General features: G+C 38.2%; 1 protein-coding gene across 12 annotated transcripts in view; it reads right to left on the bottom strand.

Annotated features, from left to right (window-relative positions):
- Positions 1-23,004, bottom strand: part of LOC116735879 (myosin-10) — a 65,880-nt gene that overhangs the window by 10,730 nt on the left and 32,146 nt on the right. For 4 of the 12 annotated variants that reach the window (XM_032588027.1, XM_032588025.1, XM_032588029.1 and 1 more), the window contains 23 exons: positions 21,093-21,195; positions 19,439-19,507; positions 16,926-17,018; positions 15,136-15,199; positions 14,148-14,246; positions 13,669-13,812; positions 13,436-13,531; positions 13,165-13,283; positions 11,976-12,128; positions 11,730-11,903; positions 11,475-11,648; positions 9,470-9,584; positions 8,184-8,252; positions 6,115-6,308; positions 4,842-4,963; positions 3,696-3,765; positions 3,437-3,597; positions 3,244-3,352; positions 3,033-3,164; positions 1,659-1,865; positions 856-993; positions 617-740; positions 348-519 (listed from right to left, as the gene is read on the bottom strand). In XM_032588027.1, the coding sequence (XP_032443918.1) occupies positions 348-519; positions 617-740; positions 856-993; positions 1,659-1,865; positions 3,033-3,164; positions 3,244-3,352; positions 3,437-3,597; positions 3,696-3,765; positions 4,842-4,963; positions 6,115-6,308; positions 8,184-8,252; positions 9,470-9,584; positions 11,475-11,648; positions 11,730-11,903; positions 11,976-12,128; positions 13,165-13,283; positions 13,436-13,531; positions 13,669-13,812; positions 14,148-14,246; positions 15,136-15,199; positions 16,926-17,018; positions 19,439-19,507; positions 21,093-21,195 (2,901 nt within the window). The remainder of the gene's footprint in view (positions 1-347; positions 520-616; positions 741-855; positions 994-1,658; positions 1,866-3,032; positions 3,165-3,243; positions 3,353-3,436; positions 3,598-3,695; positions 3,766-4,841; positions 4,964-6,114; positions 6,309-8,183; positions 8,253-9,469; positions 9,585-11,474; positions 11,649-11,729; positions 11,904-11,975; positions 12,129-13,164; positions 13,284-13,435; positions 13,532-13,668; positions 13,813-14,147; positions 14,247-15,135; positions 15,200-16,925; positions 17,019-19,438; positions 19,508-21,092; positions 21,196-23,004) is intronic. The other 8 variants (XM_032588030.1, XM_032588031.1, XM_032588033.1 and 5 more) reach the window with 8 other exon arrangements.

Below are 23,004 nucleotides of genomic sequence, written 5' to 3' on the forward strand. Positions count from 1 at the left end.
AATGACATGTTATTGCATGTCATGCTTTTGGAGTTCTTATTAAAAAAAATAAAAAAAATATATTTAATAAAAGAAATTCAGTTATTTATTTGCATCTTTTAATGTATTTCTAGTAATGCATAAAAAAGGCTTAAATAAAAAAACCTGCAGAGTTTTTTTATCTGATTAATCGATTATCATCAAAAATAATCGACAGATTAATCGATAAGTAAAATCATTAATTGCAGCCCTAATTGCCCACACATAAACCTTAACAAGGTTAAGATGACTACAAACATTTATATTAATTTGTTTTATATATTCAGCTGAACAAATCTTTAGATTGCGATTTATTCTGCGTCTCCCACCTGGTTTGCATCATCTGCTGTTCCTCCTCCTTCTTGCTCAGCTGAACTTTGAGCTCCTCTATCTGGGACTGCAGCTCGCCTATCTGGTCCTTGAAGTCGGACGTCTCTCCGTCCAGCTTCCTCTTGGCCTTCTCCAGCTCCTGGCGGGTTTTCTCCTCTTTCTTCAGTCTCTCTAAATGGTGATTAGAACAGCACAGCGGCTCAGGAAATAAGAAATTACAAGTCTTACTTCTTTAATCTCTGCTTTATTATTCAGCTTAGCTACTTACCCTCCAGGTCCACCATCATCATCTCCTGCTTGTTTCTCATCTTCCCCAGATTTTTGGCTTTCTCCTCCTCCTCAGCTAGCATCAACGTCATTTCATTGATTCTGTCTTCAACCAGCTTCTTCTCCTGATGAAGCAGACAGAAAGCTTTGGAATGAGTCTAAATATATTTTGATTTCTAAAAAAAAAAAAAAACAAAGCTTTTTATCTATTTTAAGCTGTGGCCTCTCGGTCTCTGTGACCTTCAGGAACTTGGAGTTCTGGTCCTCCAGCACCAGAATATCCTCTTCATACTTCTTCATCTTGGCTTCAGCCGTAACTTTCTCAAGCTGAAGCTTCTGCCTCGCAGCCTCCTCCTCATCCAGCTGCTCTTCCAGGTCCTGCAAACATAAATTACAGCAAATACAGTTTTGTTAGCAAGCATTTTGTTATTTAGAACAAAATCTGATCAACTTTTTCACTTCCGATACCGATATCTGAGGTTCAGCGCTGGTCGATACTTATACGATACAGAAAAACAGAACTGAATTGACCTAAAACATTTTATTTTTAAAAAATTCAGACATAAATGTAATGAATTACTAATGTATTTGACAACTCTGCACCAGTACAGCACATTTAAATACAGTAATAGTTTGACGAGCTTGGTCAAACATGTAAAAACAACTTTAATTTATTCAGTGAGTTCAATTAAGAGCAGAACAGCAAATGTAAGCTTAATAAACTGAAACTAGCAAAAACAACAGGTTGATGAATTTGGTCCAACATGTGAAAATAAAATGCATCAAAAATTCTTTCAAAGGTTTCAGAAAGTGAAATTAGGAATTTTAAATATAATGTAAAAATAAATAATAAAGCATTATGTCGCTCAGAGCACAAAGCATAGAATTAGACTGAATAGATCTGCCCTCATGGGCATGTTGTCACAGATACGTCGACTTTTTTTCGATATCGGGGCCGATACAGATATTTATATCAGATCGCTGTATTTCTATTCATAACCCAGAACTTCATATTTTCTAATCCAGGCCTCCTGGACACACACCTGGATGTGGGACTGCATCTTCTTCTTCTCGTTCTGGACCCCCTGGCTCCTCTCCTCCTCCTCCTCCAGCCTGGACTCCAGGTCATGCAGGATCTCCTCCAGCTCTTGCTTTTTGGACGCCAGCCGCGCTCTCATCTCCTCCGCCTCGGCAAACAGCTCCGTTTCCGCCTGCAGCTGCTCCGCGAGGATGTTCTTCTCTTCCATTAGCTGCGCAGAAAAACAACGTTAGACCCTCTGATCCGCACGGGAGAGCAGAAATAGACATGAGTTGAAAAAATCTGGAGCCATGCATAGGGAGAACATAGGAAGAAATATTTAGGGAAAACCTTCAGAATGTGACTTAAAAATAAAATCTCAGATTTTTTTTGTCATACCAGATCTGATTTTAATTGATTTCATTTATTTATTTTTTGCTTGCTTTCTTTCTAAAAAAATAAATGATGCATTTTTCTGTCATTTTTTGTTCAATTACCAGAATGTGATCATAATATCAGCAGAAAAAAGACGCAGTTTCACCAGACAAAAAAAAAAAACACCTTCAAATTGCAAAAAAAATGTTTTATGGAAAAAATAAAATGCTTATAGAACCTTTTCCGGAAACAGACATAGTAGTTTTATGATTGTTTCAAAAGTCCTGCTACTGATAATAACTTGATGCTAATAGGTTAAAATATTCAATATTTCTAATAAGCGTTGAGCAAAAACTTAGTACTTTGCTATAAATAAAACTTGCACCAAAGTAGAACTTCACAAGACGCTCAAAATTCTTCATTTTAGCTTTTTGCTTTGTTTTTTGTGTGTGTTGGAGTTTAAATAAAATTACGACTTTATTTTGGTAACGTTACAATTGTGTTCATGTAATCTGATGACCTTATTCTTGTAATTTGAACAAAAAAAAATGTTGCCAGGCCGTAATATTCTGTCCTAATATTAAGGTCCAAATAAAAAGAAGCTGTAAAACCCACAGTAAAGATGGCGGCCATGGGCGTGCTGACATCACTCTGAACTATGGAGTGATGTCAGCTTATTGATGAACTTATTACGCAACATTTTCATTGGTGAAAAACAGATCTAAAAATTTTGTTTTGAAGACTTGAATTTGATGTTTATAGACATAGAATCTGACTTGTCTTCAGCTATTTCTCTAACAGGAATGCGTGGAAATTTTAAATTCAAATGCAGGCCACACTTTTCAGACTTTTTATTAGTTTAAATCTCTTTTTTTACTGCAGAAGCATGCAGTGGTCTTACTACAGACTTTTAAAAATACATTGAAGTTTGTAGTTATAGTAATGAGCCAAAATGTGAGTAAATGCAGGGGGAGTAAGTTTTTTTTTTTGCAAACTGAAGATTGCGTATGTGGTTGTAAATAACCTGCTGGTGTTTCCTCTCCATCTCCACCAGCTCTCCTTCCACCTTCATCTGCTTCTCCTTCACTTTGACCAACTCTTCATCTTTAGCCTGCATCTCCTCCTCCTGCCTGGTCACCTGCAGCAGTGGCTTCACCTGCAGTTACAACGTCAAAGACTTATTACAATACGTTAAAAACATCGCAGCTGAAAAAATTAAATAAAAAATCGTATACCTTGGTGAACAGCCTCCACCACTGCCAGTGACGAAGCTTCAAGTAAGCAGCGCAGTTTCTCTGCAGGACCTTCAGGGCGCTGAGCTGCTGCTGCTTCTTAGCAAAGGATCTGAAGATGAGAAACAGTGAGTGAAACAAAAAATAAAACACCGGTTTAGGTTATATGGTTCACATTTCAACAATCCGGCCTTACTTGCGTGCCAGGTATCCTCTGCAGACGGCCTGGAAGTAAATAATGATGTCGGTGATCTTCAGGTCTCTCTCTTCCTCTAAGTGAGCCAGGACTCCAGCTCTGAAAAATATTTTGCTCTGGCCGATACGGAAGAGGTTGCCATCAAGCTCTAGTGCTTGAATCTACAAAAAGAAGAACAAGTTGAAGGTTTTGTGAGTGACGTTTGACGTTTTCTTGTTTTTTTTTATAAACATTATGTTTAGATGTTTAAAGCCACTACCATTCGCTCGCACGCCTGCTTCCCGTCCATGAAACCTTTGGGAATGGCGTTGGGAGTGAGGATCTCATACCTGGACATGGAGCAATGTCACAACAGGAGAGTAAGAGACTGTAAATGAAAGACAACCATAGTGCATTTGTCTGATTTTTTAAATTATTTTTGAGCATTTAAACATTAAAGCAAACTCTGATGCAACATTTCTACAAGAGAATGAAAGCACACAATGGGGATCTCTTCATTATTTTATATTATTCCAAAAGGTTTATCTGTATCACGCATGCAAATTAAACAATGGATACAAAATAAGAATATTGTGTCCAACTCCAATAACTTTATTAAAAGCAGCATCATGTATTAAAAGCTCATTTAAAATGTAGTAAAATAAGAAACTACATGGTCAATGTTGAACCAACTCTTAATGCAGCCATATTTGTTTTCCTTCCATTTTGTTTCTTTCCAACACATCCTGATGTTTCTAAACTACAACACACACAGTCCCTGCTTACTGATCTCTTTGGTTTTTGCTTTTTTTGTGACAAATTTATCAGGCAAGAATAACCTGAGTGAACACAAAATTTTATTTTCAGATGATTATTACATTTATTTATGGGAGAAAGTGCTCTTTAAAACAAATTGGTCCTGTGAAATATCAACGTTTCCTTTGTTAGGTCAGATATGTGATGTGATAAACCACACTTTGTTGGTTAATCATGCCTGCAACAGCCAGGGTTAATCAAGAAATTACCAAGCTAGAGCCTTTTGACGTAAAATCAAAGACACTAAACCAACAATAGGCATCACTATTGAGTTCGGTAATGGACCACGGTGCTGTTCCTTTAAAAATGCAAGAACTGGGCGTGCCGTGGTGGCGTAGTGGTTAGCGCGACCCATATTTGGAGGCCTTCAGTCCTCGAGGCGGCCGTCGCGGGTTCGACTCCCGGACCCGACGACATTTGCCGCATGTCTTCCCCCCTTTCCTTCCCCGTTTCCTGGCAGCCTACTGTCATATAAGAGACACTTGAGCCACAAAAATACCCCCTGGAGGGGTAAAAAAAAAATGCAAGAACTAGAACCACGAGCTTATATGAAAAAAAGTCTCTGAAGTGATGATTAATAGTAAAAAAAAAAGGAGAGATGAAACATTACCTCTGTCTGAACTCCTGGAAAACGATCCGATTTGGGAATCCCTGTCTGCAAATACGGATCCCCTCCAACACGCCGTTACATCTCAACTGGTCCAGAACCAGGTGGGGGTCCAGCTTCCCAGCCTGGAGGAGACGGGTTGTATATTTAACTTAGTTTGTTTAGTGTATTTCAGACAGGATTGTAAAATAAAAGGGTAGAATAATCCCCCAAAATATAACATTGGTAAATAAAAGTAATACATATAAACAATGATTTCACACTGTTTACAGAACACGAGTTTAATGTGCTTGAAACAGGACTGCAACTAACGATTATTTTAGATACCGATTAACATTATTAGATTCTTTTCTTCTTCTTTTGCTCTTTTCTTTGGTTATTTTGTTTGTATTTCCTTTAAATTCACGTAAATCACTTTGAAATGTCTTGGTGCTGAAAATGTGGTATATAAATAAAATTAATCGATTAATCTGTCAATTATTCTCACAATAATCGATTAATCGGATAAAAAAAAACTGCCACATTGTGCTGATTTTTCATTTAAGCTTTTTCATGCCTTATTAGAAATACAATAAAAGATGCAAGTAAACAAATAACTCAATGTCTTTTATTAAGTAAGAATATAAACATGCTATTGCTTAAAATGCTGGAACGTAGCATTACATCAGTGCATGCTTGATCATTTGTATCAAAGGATCTGCAGGAATTTTAAAATGCTGCAAACATCGATATGTGAAAAGCTCAGTCCTTTCTGCTCGACTTATCAATACAGTGAAGGGCTTTTTTATAATTTGAAACTAAAACTATGACACTGAGTTTTGTGTAATAACAAGACAATTTTTTTTTCTCTTAAATGCAAAATGCATAAATGTTCTGCATAATTTTAATTAATTACAGCTTTGAATATGTTGTTCTTAAACCAATTGGGCTTTTTTTGAGTCTGTATGCACCAATTAACAATGAATCGATTACGAAATTACTAAATTTGTTGACGATTATAACTGATTCATCACGATGAATCTGATTAATCGTTTCAGCTCTGGTTTGAAATGGAGTAAAATCAAGCGTAAACCTATAAAATACAACCTAAAGCTTGAATAGTCAGCTCTCAGATTTAAGTCCAAGTTGAGATGCGTTTAGTTTAATTACTTCATGCAGTTTGACATTAAATATATGACTGTAGGTATCCAGCTGCGATCCCACACAACTGTCAGACATGAGTGTGTGAAAGAGGAAGCTGTGAATCATCTCTCAGTCACTTTACATGTTGACTCACTCTTTTTTCGTGGTTGGGGATGATGCAGCGCACAAAGTTGGGATTTGTGTTCCTGAGTGTGGCCATCAGTTTGGACAGCTGCTCTTTGTACAGCTGTCCAACCGTGCGAAACATGCCTTTCTTGGTCTTGTAGGCAGCGCCGAAGGCCGTCTCGTTCATGCCTGCCACCTGGTCCAGACCCACGATCCGGTCAACTGGTGGTAAAACAACAACAACAGGAAAAACAAAAGATAATAATAAGAGATTCTTAAGATATAGATGAGGTTTTTTTATTTTTTCTGACGTTGTTTACTACTAAATGCTGTGGTGTTTAACAAAAACAAAAAAAAAAGGAAAGCCAGCAACGTGAAGCTCTTGTGGAGTTTAAATTAAGTCTTGATGTTTATAAAGGAATGCTGCAAATAAAGACGGAGATGTACAGCTGTGAAATATTTTCTTTTCTCTTTTGGTTTTTGCAATGAAAGCATGAAGACAACATTCGAACATGAGCTCAGACTGAAAACCAGCGTGTTGGCTGGAGTTTATGAAAGGTAGCAGAAACAGAAGTTAACATTTGTAAAAAAAAATAAATAGATAAAAAAAACTTAAACTTAAAACTTTTTCAATATATTACATACCACCAAATCCCAAAAAGGCTATTATTCTTCCCAGTACGGATGCTGTTCCCACCACAAGAAATTTGACTTAAATGACTGAAGGTCTGTGGTGTGAGAAGACAAAATGTGAAAATAATTGAAGGGGTGTAAATGTGTCGGGACCCGACGATTCAGCCTTCCTCTTTGTGCTTTGCGACAGGTAAGATGGAAAAACCCAGAGGACATCAGCGGTACGGCTGCAACTGTATCAGTATGTAAAAAAAAAAACAGAAGCAACAACTGCAAAAAGTAACTGTGTTGTATAAAGAAACATTAAATAATAAAGAAGAGCAGAACAACTGAAAACTGTTCAACAAGAGTATCTAATCAGGTAGCGATGTTTAGTCCTTGTTTTCTGTCCTCCTTTTTTGTTTTTTATTGTTGACTGCTCTATACAGGAAACTGTGATCTGATTCTTTGTCATTGTGTGTATTAGTGTATCCCCCTTCTTATAAGGAAACAAACATTGAACTTTAGAATAACAATAAAGTAGTATAAATTATATTATTTCAATTATATGATCAAGTATGAGAAATTTGGTCCAAACGGCTGAAGAATTACTGATTTGCTTTAATACACTCCAGAAATAAGAAAAAAATCCACTTGGTACAATTTCATCACGAAAATATTGAATCGTTTCAGCAAGTTCATAAAATAATGTCTTGAATTAAATGGAAGATATTATGCAACACATATTTTTCACATAACAAATAAATAATATTTTAAAGTTGGATCAGATATCTGGCCAGCAGAAGTTTCCATGGTTTTTGGGCCAATAAATGACAGCAACAATATTTTGCAAACTGAAACCATCCTTGGATCCAGTGAGTTTGGGAAAAGAAAAATGTTCCATCTGCTGAAGGTTCAGATGAGGCCGCTGGCAGCCAAACGATGCTTTATTATTAGACTCATCCCAGCACCGGTGGAGATCTCAAAGTGAAAATCAGAACCTGATAAAACCTGATTTTGGTTCCTACAGTCGCTGCAGGGTGAGATAAATTGCAGCAACATTCACCAAGATTCTCTAATTTGCAGCACTGCCAACTGGTGTGTGCATAATGAGGCTGAGGCTTTGATATGAGGCCAGATTCTGATGAAGGCACACAAGTTTGTGCAGCAGATAATGCTGTCCACCATGTTCCCTCTTTTACCAAACGAAACACTCCAGGAACTGTAAAACATTATAACAACTCCTGAAACATTCACTAAAACAATCACAGTTGGAGAAAGCTGCAACCGTCAAGAGCAGGAGGAACGTTTTCCTCCGTGCCTGAGGTCAAACCCAAAACAAAAGCGGAGCCATGCAAAGCTAGAGGAATACGTTCTGACGTACAGTATGTGCGAATGCACTGATGACACGAAAAGGGGATCGATGGGGGCCTGACAGCGGTAGCAATGAGAGACAGTGAGAAGTACACAAAGCTGGTTACTAACATTCACCTGGAGCTTCATGGAGCCCAGACACATTGTCATAGAAAGAGGCTCTCTGAAACGTCTGAATGTCTACAGCAACAGAGAGAGAAGACAGGCGTGAGAGAGTGAAGGAAAGTAGGCATGCATACACAAACACCCATTGTTCATACTCCCTCAGGCACAAATTATTACTGCATTGAGGAGACGTTAGAAAGAGGCCTGAAAGAGTAAAGGTTAGTCCGAATGCTAGCTACTGTTTAGGCTAGCTACTGTTTATTTAAGTACAGTGAACCCTCATTTTTCACGGGGGGGTTGCGTTCCGAAAAGAACCCGTGATAGGCGAAATCAGTGAAGTAGTTACCTTTATTTTTTACAATTATTATACAGCATAACTAAATACTCTGCATTGAAACCAAAGAACAAAACCTGTTTTCAGGCCTAAGAATTTTTTTTTTTTAACAAATAGAACGCTTTCTTACAAATAACTACAGTAAAATAATCATTTTAATCATCAATACAAAGTAGGACAAATTGTGAAGTTATATTATATTGACTTTGTAATTTAAGCCATTGAAATTGGGCCTCTGTCTCTTTAAAAACTCCTGCTCTTTCTGAAACTACAACTTCGGGAAGTTATCGCAACATGGCTCCTCTATTAACTCTTTAGTTGCCTTTTTACCAGCGTTTCACTGAGAATTAGCTCGTTTAATGAGCTCAGCTGATGTTCAGTTCCACCAGGTGGTTGCTAATTGCTGCTGGCTAGTCTGAAGGAGCTGGTTGGTGGGAGTCACAGAGTAATGGTGATCTGTGAGGCGGAAGCTACAGCTTTGAGGAGGAGCTTCGTCCTCGAAGGCGGGGCTAGGTCCAACCAGGCGTTTTGCACAGCTGAATGGTTGCCAAGGGAGATTCAAGGATTTCTCAAACATGCATGAAAGAATCAAGGCAACACTCCAGGTATGTTTGTAATGAGGGAATAACATTATAACATGATACAAATCTCAAATAAGTTGATTTTGCATAATACTGTCACTTTAAAACCTTAAAACAGAAAATGTTGGCTACAACACAAAGTATAAAAGACGTATGTTAAAATAATAATCAAAGTGCGTTGTTTTTCCTTTTTTCGTAAAATGTTTTGGGCCCGCAAGTCTTTTTGACTAGATGATTTTGACCCATGTGGCAAAAAGTTTGGATACCCCTGGTCTAGCATGAACTTCTTCAAGATTAGATAAAACAGAAGATGCGGATTTGAGGTAAACGGTTGAGCAGCTGAAATCTTAGTGAGCTTTAAGCGTTGAGAGACGTACCGTCTTTCCAGAGCTCAGCCACAAATTTGTCAGTTGACTGATGGAGCAGCGTGGCCACGTTATCATTCAGAGGATCCATGTTCTTCATGAGCCATTCATCAGCTTTATAGTCCACCTACAGAAACACAACAGGTCATTCAGTTTTTATCTAAGCAGATACAAAAGCAAAATTTTCCAGAAATGATATCTTCCACGTTAATTAACCAGAATAAAATCCCAATGGAAAAAATACAATCAGGCAGTTCTACAAAAAAATCTGTTTTTTCAGTAATTTATACTGAAAACAGAAATGTAGAACAATTTATTATTATATCAGATTTTAATTACACTGATTTCACCCATGTTCACTATGGAAATACTGCATCTTGAGTGCCTATTTTAAAGTTATTGACTATGTTATTTTTTTCCAGCATTTGGTAAATTTCTCCAACTCCATTCTTAAGGAAAACATAAGTCTCTTCATGCTATAGATTTCTTTTACAATTCCTTCGTGGTCTTCATGATGGTGTTTGTAAAGTAATTTTCTCTACCAAACCCCTGATGCTTTCACAAAACATCTGACTAATCATCTACTAATAAGATAATTATTTACTAGTTAGGTGATTTTTGAAGGTAATTGGATTTTATTAGAAGTATTGGATGTAGTTAGTCACACTTCTCCATCTTCTATCTGTAAAACATCTAGGAAACCATGTATTGTTTTCCTCCTACTTTGTGTTTTGCTCAACAAATATCCTAATGAAATATTCAGTTTGTTACAAAATGTGGAAACGTCCAAGAGCATAAATGCTTTAGCAGGGCACAGTCCACGCAAACCAAGCTGGATAATGAAAAACCAGTGACATGCTCAGCAACCTGAGAGGAAACTCTGCACGTGGCTTTAATCAGGACTCTTAAAAAACAACAACCACATAATGTTCACAGCTATTTTCCCCTTCAGTATTGCAGTCATGCCGGAATTGTTTCATGAAATTCCTCGCTATTCCTGGATCCGGCTGTCTAAGTGAACCTGGCACTTCACATATTCCTGATTACAGATCAGGTTCAAGACTCTTAGTGTTTGCAAATAGGCGCAACGTCGGAAACGAAAACACATGTTGACCCAAATCGAGCAGGGACTCCAGACGTAATGTCGTATTTTATGACAGGAGCCTTCTCAGGAAGGCTGAGGAGGATCGGTTCAACTTTAACAGTTGCCAGACCTCCAGAGAAAGGTGAAAGCTATGAAAGAAAAAGAAAAAAAAAACTTCTGTTATGTAACCAGCAGGCATCAAAAAGCCCATCTAATACTGATCTGAACCAGATGTGGGTTTCCTGCAGCAGCAGTTCAACAACTGTGCCTTTGTTTTCCTGCTGTGACCTGGGCAGCTATGCTATTAGAGGAGTAAAGTCTCTACCTCAGAGAAAAACTGGCTTTAAACTAGGATGTATGGGTGATATGGACTTGAAGTTTTATCACAAAATTTTGCAATAGTGTTGCGATAATGATAAAAGTGATGATAAGAACTATTTATTATATCTTTTTAAGGTAACTGTATGAATGTGACTGGGTGTTGCAGCAATTAGAGACCTACAAACCCAAAAATAATGTTCTTGAACATGGAAAAGCATTCCCATTTGCAATGTGTTATGATATCAGTCATGTAAATTAATGTTTAGTGTATCACTAAACTGATGAATTTTCAGATTTATTGGTATTTAATGATGCTTTTATTGAACAAACAGTGGAGAAAATAGTAAAACTATCAAACTATCAACTATCAATCCTGATAATATGGAGAGTTTAGATTTTTTTAAACAATATAAGGGAAATTTATTGTGATTGAGATAAATCAAAATTATCATCATGATAAGAATTTATCACAATAATTAGTAATACGATAAATGCCCACCCTTACTGGAAACACGTCCCTTTAAAAGACAAACTATTGACTAGTAAACCTGCGGAAAAAGTTTCAAAGTCCAAACTTCTAAAGAGAGCGATCAGAAAGCGACATATACGTACCCTCCCGGCGTAGTGGATGATGCAGAAGTCTGCCTTGTCTTTCAGCTGCCGGGGTTTCTGGAACTTGGCGTGCGTGCCCAGTTCCTGCAGCACTTTGTCCACAAATGTCTTGTCTGTGGCTTTGGGAAACCAGCACTCCTCGTCAAGCAAAGCCAGGATTCCTGGAGGATTATTCTAAGAAGACATGCACGGTCAAAAGCGGGAAATCCCTGGAGACGAGACCCAGACATGTCGGGCACGTGGTAGTAGACCGACCGGCCGCTCGATAAGGTCGATGCATGGCTGCAGGTCCAGGCCGAAGTCGATGAAGCTCCACTCGATGCCCTCCCTCTGGTACTCCTCCTGCTCCAGGATGAACATGGTGTGGTTGAAGAGCTGCTGCAGCTTCTCGTTGGTGTAATTGATGCACAGCTGCTCGAAGGAGTTCAGCTGGAAAACAAAAAGGTCGAGTTAGCGAAACGTTTCTCATTGACTGTGACCGCAGAAAATGGAAATCGCCACCTCGAAGATCTCAAAGCCAGCAATATCCAGGATGCCGATGAAGGAGGCTCCCTGTCGTTTGGCCCTGTCCAGGGCCTTGTTGATGCGGTGGACCAGCCAGCGGAACAGCCGCTCATATGTCGCCTTGGCCAGGGCCTCCACAGCAAAGTCAGCCTTCGTTAAGAGAGCAAAAACCACACTGTCAGTAACGCAGGAGTGATCAGAGTCTGTTTCAGAGTGAGGTCAGACAGCGGGATTCAAATGGGACGATCAATCAATCAGCTACATGGCAGCAGGAAAAGCTATCAGTGATTTAATCACATAATAAAGGAAAATGAGCGTGATCATTTCCATTCTGATGATTCATATTTTTTGAAGGGCAATTTTGTTTAGAGAGACATCATGATTCATTTTGTTATTGGCTTTTGTTGTGTGTGGCTTTGAATTATTGTTGTTTATTGTTTTTGGTTGTTGTGTTTCATTTTGGATATTTAAGGTATTTTTCAGTTCAAGTGTAAAGCTTTCTTCACAAAATTAAAGTTTATTGGTATGTGAGATGGAAATTAACTTGCATTATTATTCCATTATCAGTATTACTTGAAAATGTTCTCAAAACAACAATATTATTGTTTACGCATTAATTACTGGGACAATTTATAGTCTAGCAATATTTGTTATTGTGACAGGCCTCAGCATGTGTCATTTTTCTCCACTGAAATATGAAGATTGACAACTTTATGTTGCTCTTTATTGATTGATCTCAATAAAATATAGGTAATGTGAAAAATTGTAAGAGGAGCACTGTAAGAAAAATTTCCACAACAACAAAAAAATATATCCTGGCATTACCAGGACATTTTCCGCTAATTTTACGAACATCTCCATCAACTCAAAAACAGACTTTAGACAGATTTAACAATTTGTCGTGTTACATTTTTTTCACATTTCTATATATCCAAATTTCCCATATTCTTACAGTATACCTTGTGGTACATTCACAAACATTTCCATTGTCTAAAAACTGAAGTTTTCTGTATTTGTTACAATAAATCTCCCAAACATTGACATGTAGTAGAAAATACAGGAAATCACCTGTTAAAAGTCTTAAAAGAAAGTTCCTTCACATTTCTACATTACATTTACCCATCTTTTTTTACTCTATTCTTCAGATTACTTGACTCTGACTGGTAACAGTAGCACGGAGCTTCACCTGTTCTTTGGTCTGAGCTTTTTGCACGTAGTCTCGTCCCACTTTGATTCTCGGGGTCAGGATGGCTCGGGTAAACTCCATAACATTCATGCCAAGCAGGTGGCAGAGCTTCTGCGCCGCTAAGAGAAGCAAAAAAAAAAAACAAACACCAGAGGTGAGTAACTTCCTGTGTAATTAAAACAGCAGGAAACCTGATTATTCTGTATAGAAAACAGCGAGGATATAAAATGGGATTAATGTAACCTGCAGAGGGAAGTGTCATCCGACTCACCTGTGTTCTCAGGCATTGAGGCTTGATCGGTATTCCTCTCCTTCTTGAACACGACGTTGCCAAACTGCAGCACGGCAGAAACCACCTTTAACATGCCTGGTAAATTCGGAGGAAAATAAAACTTTATTTGTTCGCCCCATGGAAGATAAAGTAACGCCACCAACAAGAGAAGGGAGGAAAAAAACAGATTTCGCTAATGGGATGCAGACGGCACATCTGGAAGCAGAGCTTACAGACTATTTCATCATGGGAGAAACCCATGATGTGCATCGCCTCCATTGTCTCCTGGAAATTCTCCTTGTCTTGCTGACCCGGGATGGGAATGTTGCCGTTTGACAAGAACCTGTAGCTGTTGAATCCCTCAAGAAGCAGATCCGCTGTGTAAGAAAAACAAGTAAAACTATTATTAAACATACATTTCCCATAGATTAATGAATATTTGATTAGATTAGGTTTGTTTATAGCGTTGACTCGCAACAAATTTAATCTCAAGGCACTTTACAAAACAGAAGTGTACAGTCAATGCTAAGTCACAGTAACAGTTTGTTGTCTTTTTAGTTTTTGCTGTATTTTTATCTACATATCTTTTGCATCATCCTGCAACGATGTGAGCCAATCAGATAAGCAAATCCAAACCAGGGCTCTTGAGCTCTGCAGCAAACAAATGAAAGGTTGCTGTTCGAGCTTTGATGTTAAGAGGACTGAAACTCACTTCGAAGATGCTCTCCAGCTCCTGCCAACAGGCGATAGAAAATGTGGAAAGTCCTCTCCTCTTTTGCCTGTCTGATGGCTCTTGACTTTTCTAGAAGATCTGTGGGGCCAAAGTTAAGGACTGGCAAGAAAATCATTATCCCAACAATAAAACTCCCTTCAGAAAAATAAATAAACGCATGCGGTATTCATCCCCAATGAACTCTCACGTTTTGCCACAATACAGCCCCAAACAATGAGTACACATTACACCAACACAATGTAGTGGGAGTTAAATGTAAATTGGCAGGAGAGGAAAACATGATGTTCAATAACTTTTTGCAATTTAAAATCTTAAAAAGTGTGTCATGAATTTACGTTCAAACCACTCGAATACCCTCAAAGAAAATCCAGTACAACCAGTTAATTCCCGTCAATTGTCCGTTTGCGCCAAAGCATGTTCACGAGACAGAGCGGTCCAGTCAAAGTCCATCTCTATAACCAACTGAATATGAGGCAAGATTCAAATATAGATGTTTACAGACGCTGTATATTTGTTTTAGCTATCTTGTGTCTCAACTACATATTCTCACAGAGGATAAAAACAAATGCATGCCACACTATTCAGCCCTACTCTACTTTGTTTTGGTCCATCACAATGTAAACAAAACACACCAAGGTTTAAGTTCAAGGGACTAGATACTCTGGAGAAACACTGCACATCAGAAATAATAATAAAAAAAGAGGTAATATCTGTCTAATGCCATTTATTTCTGTCATTTCAACTGTGTTACAGTATTTAAAAAAATATAGTAACATTTTTCTATTAGTTCCCTTACCAAAGAAAGAGACAAATAAAGGAAAACAAAACAGGTTGGATAGCATGCAGAGAGAATCACATTATGAGTTGAATGCATGTTTTGTTGTTTTGCATCTCAATGGGCTCTTTTTTATTTTTCTTTAAGAAGTGATCCATTGTTCCTTAGAGCAGAACCTGGCATTAAGGATACAGGTTTCAATGTTGGCCCCAACAATGTAGCCGGTAACGTCAAAGTTGATTCTGATGAACTTCCCCTGTAGAACAAGACAGATGAACGAATCATTATTAATCAAAAACACCATCACACATCCACACCAACACGGCTACACGGTTTCATGTGTTTGCCATCAATCTTGCATTCAGCTACATTTCTTTCCTCCTTCTGGGATCTGCTTTATTTCACATACCACCCCCCACACCCGGGTGGTTTCTTGCTCACGACAAAAATGCAGTGAGGAACCAAAATGCCCATATTAGGAAGCGCCAGGTTAACATGTCAAGCAGGAATCCGAGGCATGTGTGAGGTTTCCTGACAGTAAATGTGTCCCGGTCTGTGGGAACGTGTGCATCCACTGCTGTTCAGCAGACACACCTGTGATTAATGTGGACCTGACCACCGCGGCGCTTAATTTTGACCACATGGTTTACTCAGCCACAGAGAAATGTTAAACGCTCGGGGGCGAACATTGATTTGATTACCGTGCGCCAAACCAAGTTTGACGAGTGGCTCTAAATGCTACACAACCGACCTAGCAAAACCTTAAATATCTATGTACAGTACAGACCAAAAGTTTGGACACACCTTTTAATTCAATGAGTTTCCTTTATTTTCATGACTATTGACATTGTAGATTCACACTGAAGGCATCAAAACTATGAATAACACATGTGGAAATATGCACTAAACAAAAAAAGTGTAAAACAACTGAAAATACCCCTTATATTCTAGTTTCTTCAAAGTAGCAACCTTTTGCTGTGATTACTGCTTTGCACACACTCTGCATTTTCTTGATGAGCTTCAAGAGGTAGTCACCTGAAATGGTTTTCACTTCATAGGTGAGCCCTGTCAGGTTAATAAGTGGGATTTCTCGCCTTATAAATAGTCATGAAAATAAAGAAAACCCATTGAATTAGAAAGGTGTGTCCAAACTTTTGGTCTGTACTGTACATCATGGTTTTCCAACAGATCTCTGCCAGTCGGACATGATTTCATGATGTTCCTTGGAAGAGCTGGGAATTTGATTTTAGAAACCAGATTTTGGTAGAGATTTTTCGCCACAAAAAAATTTTCTTTGTGTTTTTACAGAATCTCTTACATTAAAATTACTTTTTTTCACAACAATTACCATTTAAAAATAAAAGGGAGCTAAAATCTAGTGTAATGTCAAGACACCTTCTTTCCTCAAAGAGTTAGAGCTCATCCCCAAATATTAATCAGCAGAATACTAGCGGAAATGCAAACAAATATAAGCAGATGCTAACTCTTAAAGGCTAGCTAGAAGCTATATTCTTGCTAGCATTTCGTGCTAACAACAAATTTGTATCTTGTCTGTTGTGGTTTATTTTTGTCCACAGATTAACCAGAATAACCTGAATCACAGATAACAGAAAAATCCGTTATCAGTCACGTCTGTAGACACAACAGATAAACCCAAAAACGACTTCCTTTTTCCTACAAAATAAAAGTGAAAAAATGGGTTCAGAGTATAAAGAGTATGAGGTTTTATATCCAGAGTGCATATAAAAGGCTTAGACTTACTTCAACAGCAACAATCTACATTGACAAATGAAAAGAGGTCACTGTTCACTCATTGTTTACTACTGAGTCTCAACCCGCAGGATCTTTTCCACTCCTAATAAACATATTCCAAGAAAAAGAAGTTCAATAAAAATTCATCTTGAGCTGGTGAGAGCTCAATTTCCTCGCTGAATGTGTTTAAACAAAGCAAATGTTCATTTAAACAGATAATTTAAACTCACAAAGCGAGACGAATTGTCGTTTTTCACCGTCTTGGCATTGCCAAACGACTCAAGGATTGGATTGGCTTGCAGGAGCTGACGTTCCAACTCCCCCTGTAAACAAATACAAAGAGGTTAACAGGCTCTCGAATGCATGTAATTTTTTTTTTTAATCTTTGTTTTCACATGTTTGTCTTCTTATTCCAAGACACACACAAGTACATGAAGGCAAAAATAAATATTTCATGAAAGCAGAAAGAGAAAAAAACCAAGCCAAGTTGCGGTGCTAGGCTATACTCCATCAAGGCTGCGATGCAGTGGCTTAAACGATCTGCTGAACAGACGTATTTTTGTCGAGAGAATTCAACAAGTTTCAGGGGCCAAGACAAACAAGCAGATTGCGAAGCCGTGTTAAACCACGGAGGCACGAAGGAAGTGTGGCGGTCTGAACGCTCAATGGAGAAAAGTTACTTTGTGAGGACTTTCGTCTGCCCCCTACATTCCTCTGGTCGTGATCATATAAACTGTATAGAACGTGGGAAAGGAGTAACAACCAGCCAATCACACGATGGCTTCTTTCGCAAACTTGTCCTAATTTCATTTTATGTCGGAGACTACAGAAGGACATTAGCCTTTGTAGTCAAGTCTGACCCATTTTTATGGACTCAAACATGTAGATTCCTGTGCAATGTCCCATTTGAAGACAAAGCTCAATAAAATCTTAAAACTTGGATCCTAAAACATTTAATTCTCCAAAACTTATCACCATTTCTATTTTCCATGATGACGGCAGAACAGAAACAACTTCTGCTGTAAACTGAATCATATATGGACTTTGTATCGCCCAGAATGAACAGTTTGTTACAACAAGGCCCTGACTTGCTCCAGAGTTGGTTACTGCTCTTATTTATCCACTATAAGGCAATTATAGTAGATAAAAGTAATTCTATTTCTTAAAAGCTTTAAAAGCATTGCTAAACACAATTTCAAATGCTATAATAATGGGTGCCTAGTAGATAAATCTTTACTAATCAGAAAGCAAATTATCTTTTTCAGTCTGGGTTTTCAAAGCATTGCAGTGTACAAACTGCCAAACTCTGTCTTATTAAAGTTATATAAAGATCTACTTGACCTCAGTTTTGATACAGCCTGGTGAGAATGTTACTCAATAGGCTTCGGCATCCAGCCTATGCTGGTTTTCCTTCCATTTAAACAACTGGTTTTTCTATTAAAAACCAACAGCTCCTCTTCTGTGAACGTTTACTTGATCTGTGGTGCTCCTCAAGTTACTATACTTGGTCTCTTGAGTTTTTTTGGTTTATATGCTTACTTTAACAGGTGCTGCAAGGTATCTTAAGAGAATCTCCAACCATTGTTATGTAGATAATGTTTAGTTGCATGTTTCTTTTAAACCATATCAATATCCACCTTGACAGCCTGAACGATATAAAGGACTGACTTGCTTCCGATTACATTTCAGTCAGATGAAAAGAAAACAAAGATTATAGCCTCAACTGAAATGTACTCAACATTAATTGCATTTGGAGTAATTTTTGACTCCAACCTAACACTGGCGAGGTCTAACCCAAGTCTTCTCCACTTCTTCCTGACCACATTTCAGTCACTGCTACGGCACTATTTTCTTTGCTCTCCCTCAATCCCTACATTCCTCTGGCTTGTGCACAGAGGCAGCTGTAATGCAAAGCAGGAGGAAAGCTGCATTAAGGAGGTCAGTGTGGATGGTGCAGCTAGGCCAAGGAGCCGCAGAGGCACAGAGGTCCAGCTGCTGACTTTCGGCTACTGGATCTGAGCATAATAACCATGAACTCAGTCGTGTCAGAGCCAAATGTTTCAGGTTAAAAGAGTCATAAAGACTCTGCAGTTATTAGATTTGCCAACATTCGGTTCTGATTTAGGGGAGAGGGGAAAAAAGAAAAACGGCAAGAGCACAGACTATGCAAAAAAAAAAAAAGGTGAGCAGGAAAATACAGAGTTTGCCTAAAATTAAGAAAAACATTGAGATACAATATCCTAACTATAACACAAAATAAGATCAGATTAAATGGACCTCAAACTACAGGCATGCACTTAAAAATATAACAAAATGAAAACATGCAGAAATATGCCATACAATGTATTTTATTTCATCAGCTTGAATCAACAAATAGAAAATAAAGAAGATGGAGGAGAGTTGTTTGGTGTGGCTGCCATCTGATCTGCACACTGCTCAACATCATGGCTCCACAGACTCGGGCCCCATTAGAACTTCATAAATAGTCATTCTTTATTGTCAGGCATGTGTTTCTGATGAAGCCTTCATTCCAAACTGCTTTAATAAACCAGAACCAACTGATAAAACATCGTTTTGTTGTCACGAGCCTGCTGGGTTAATGGAAGAATCTCTTCTTTCCATGTGAGAAGACTGAGCCAGCACAAACAAATACCTCACGACATCATAAGCTAACATTAGTCTGTCCGCATCATTACGGAAAAGCAAGAGATTTAGAGAGGGGGGCATGCAGATCAGTACAAACATGAAGATAGACGACACCCTCGCCGGGGGATCCACTTGCCTGTAGCTTGAATGCTTTGGGAGAATCGGGCTGTGCGTTATGGATAAACAAATGCATGTGTTAAAAGGTGAAGTACTCATATCGCACACAAGCAACAGAAAAGAGAACACATTGGTCTGGCTCTGGCTCACACAGAGCAGGAAGCATGAGCGCAGATCACACTACTTCTTAGAAAAGCTGCTGATTGTTACATCATTTCTTACTTTCTTTTAAAAAATCCTAGCATGAATGATTAATTTCACATTTTAAGAAAAACACCCACAATACTTTCAGTAACAGAAGCGAGAACATGCTAGCTTAAAAAATTATAGACGCTAAGCCAGCTAGCTTAGCTTAAGGTGATCATCTAAAATCTTATCTCCAACATATTATTTAGACCACAAGCATGACAGTGTTTTCAGTCTGTATTTCTGCCACTACGCCAGAAATGTAGACAACTCAGTAAAAACAGTAAAAAGTCCAAAATTAATTTTTATTCTTTAATATAATCCAACACAAACCCTCATAATTCTGTGGGAAACATAATGTTTTTTACATTTTTTTGTATTCACTGATAGCACAGTTTTTGTAAATCAATGATTTGTACAACACTCTTTTAAATTTTATAAGCTTAAAGAATACAAAGGCAGATATTTTTGCACAACCTCTATTTAGTCCAGATTCCTGGATCCTGTCCTGTATTTTCTTCTCTTCAACTCAACCCACAGGTTTTCTTTAGATGATTAATCAGATTTTGTGTCTGATGAACCATTCTGTTTTGATTTGGCCATATGTGTGCCATTGTTATCCTGAAAGATCACATGACGGCCGATTTTCAGTTCACTGTTAAAATCCATCAAATTTTCACTAAAAATCACTGGTATTTCACAGATTTACTAATATAATAAACTCCAAGTTCCCAGGGTGATTGGAAGGAAAAAAGCCCACATCATCACAGATCCTCCACTATACCTAACTTTGTCAGTAAATTCATTCTTATTTTAAATGCTAAACCTGAAATGATTTTTTTGGGCTGTTTTGGCTGAAAAGCCCAATCTTATTATCATCTCACTAAATAAGACTGTTTGAGGTAAATGTCAAAGTTACAATTGTCCTAAACATTGTTGCTATTCAGACGCCATCTAATTGTTGCTATGGTGACATTTTTGGACCTTGGTGGTCCAAAAATGTCACCATTTGCAACATTTCTCTTATCAAGTGAACTTTGGAGATTTAGTTAGCTACCTCTCTATCCTGCTCAATATGATTGTTGGCTAAATAAATTAGATCTTTGTCAAAAATAAAAATGTTTGGGTGATCTAATATTTATACACCAGAGAAACAGGAAGTTCTGAGTTACTAATTAGAAATCATTAGAAATTTTGATTAACTAAAACTAAAAGTTTTAGTTAGTTATATCCTACACAGATTGGGGCTGTGCCACCAGTGACATGTTTAAATTGGGATTTTTACAATTTTACAGTCTCAGATTATGGTACTGCCATAGCAGATTACTTTACTATGAGGCTTTATGAAGCAACTAATTTACCCGCAGGTAGCTCCTATGGGATGATTTGCAGGAGCAAAAAGAAAAGGGAAAGGAAGAGAGTAGGGAAATGTAGGCAGTGAGGCTCACAGGAATGTTGTGGTCTTTGCGTCCTTTGTGTGAGGAGGCAACATGGGCCAGGTACTGGATGACCTTCTTTGTGTTTTCCGTCTTGCCCGCTCCCGACTCGCCTCTAAAAAGAACAGTTTAGAAACAGAAACACATAGATAAAACGACGGCCAGTGAAGTATGAATGAAAGACAAAAGCATGTGTGTAAATTGTCCAAAGACTTGCAAGCTACAAACAGAAACATTGGAAAACCATGGAAAAAAAATCCCCCAAAATCACTATTGTTGTGGCGATGAGTGACTGGACGAACACCAAGGTCATCAAGATTTTTATATATTTATATATATGCCTTGTTTGTCAGTGTTTGAGTGGAGAATGCTGTGGTCTGCTGAGTCCGTCTCCAACTTTCCAGACTCTGCTTTTGGGTCGTCTCTAATGATAGCTGTGTACAGGCAGGGCCTTCCACAGTTTCCCACAGTCAGGTCTCGGAGCCAAGAGCAAAAGCCCGGCCAGCAACACTACATCTAGCTACATGCCAGTGGTTTTAGTGTAGCTGCTTATTAGTTCTACTGCACATAGTAGACTGAGGTTTTTTGATGCTTCACTGGAATCCAAGGGGCGAGTCCTCGAAGGCAGAACATCAGAATGTAGGTCAAATTAAGCATCATTCTGTATTTGGTTTTAGGTTTTAAAGCAGCCTAGTTTCACAGTATGACTCCAGGAAACAATTCACTGATGATTGTAAATATTTCTGAAACTCCGCCTTCAGGAAGTCATGACAACATGGCTCCTCTATTAAACCTTTTGTATTAAAAGTGTCACAATTTACCGAATGACACTTTATGACAACAGTCATAAATATTCATGAAGATTTACTCATGTTCAAGACAGGTGTTATGTCATGTTTATGACGATGTCATGACAGTCTTATTCACAACCCGGCAAATAAAGTGTTACCATTAAACCTTTAACAATGTCTTTACTTGCGTTGCGTTGAGAAGTAGCTCCTATAATGAGCTCATCAGATGCTCCACCAGGTGTTTGCTAATTCCTGCTGGCTAGTCTGAAGGAGCTGAATGGGGAAGTCGCTATAGGAGGGCTGCTATGTGAGGCGTTTTGCACAGCTGAATGGTTGCCATGGAGATTCAAACATGTATAAAAGACCCACAGCAAAACTCCAGGTATGTATTTGATGAGGGAATAGACTTAGACTAATCTTATTGTCATTGCACAAAGACACAACAGTGAAATTGGCAACGAAATGCTGATATAACATAACATTATAACTTTACATCATCTTATAGCATTATAACATGACGTAAAGATCAACAAAGTCAATTTAACATGATACTTAAATCCTAATAAACTACAAGTTAACACCAAAACATTTATAAACAAGGTTAAAATACTAAAATTACAGAAAAACCATCAGATTATAGTACACTCCCACAACATTCTTTTACAGTGAACTTGATGGTTGATGGCACAGAAACCTCCTAACTGGACAGATTGTTAGGAAGAATCTTGGTGCAGATAACTGTGGCATTTTGGCAGCAAAACCTCTTTTGGTAAATTACAAAAAGCTGCAACAGCATGAGTGGCTTCATACTGATCATTTTCACATTTTTACAGGATCCACAGACATTTGATCAGGCAGTTTTGGGCTCTATGAATCACTTCATTCAGTTACTCTAGATGCTGTAGTTCCTATAGGAGATTAGTAGATTTCTTCAGACTCATCCACAATTCAGTCAGAAATCCCTGAACGATTGTAGAGAAACTGATTTATTACCACCAACAAGGGATGCTATTTTCAGCTTGGGTTTTGATGTCACTGGCAACTCATGCCAAGCTGAAAGAAAGTGCCACTTAATGACACTCTGACGTAGAGGTTGAGGGCGGCCCACCAAACCACACTCATAACTCCCTCAG

This window comes from Xiphophorus hellerii, chromosome 16 (assembly GCF_003331165.1).
Source record: "Xiphophorus hellerii strain 12219 chromosome 16, Xiphophorus_hellerii-4.1, whole genome shotgun sequence".
Lineage (NCBI taxonomy): Eukaryota > Metazoa > Chordata > Actinopteri > Cyprinodontiformes > Poeciliidae > Xiphophorus > Xiphophorus hellerii.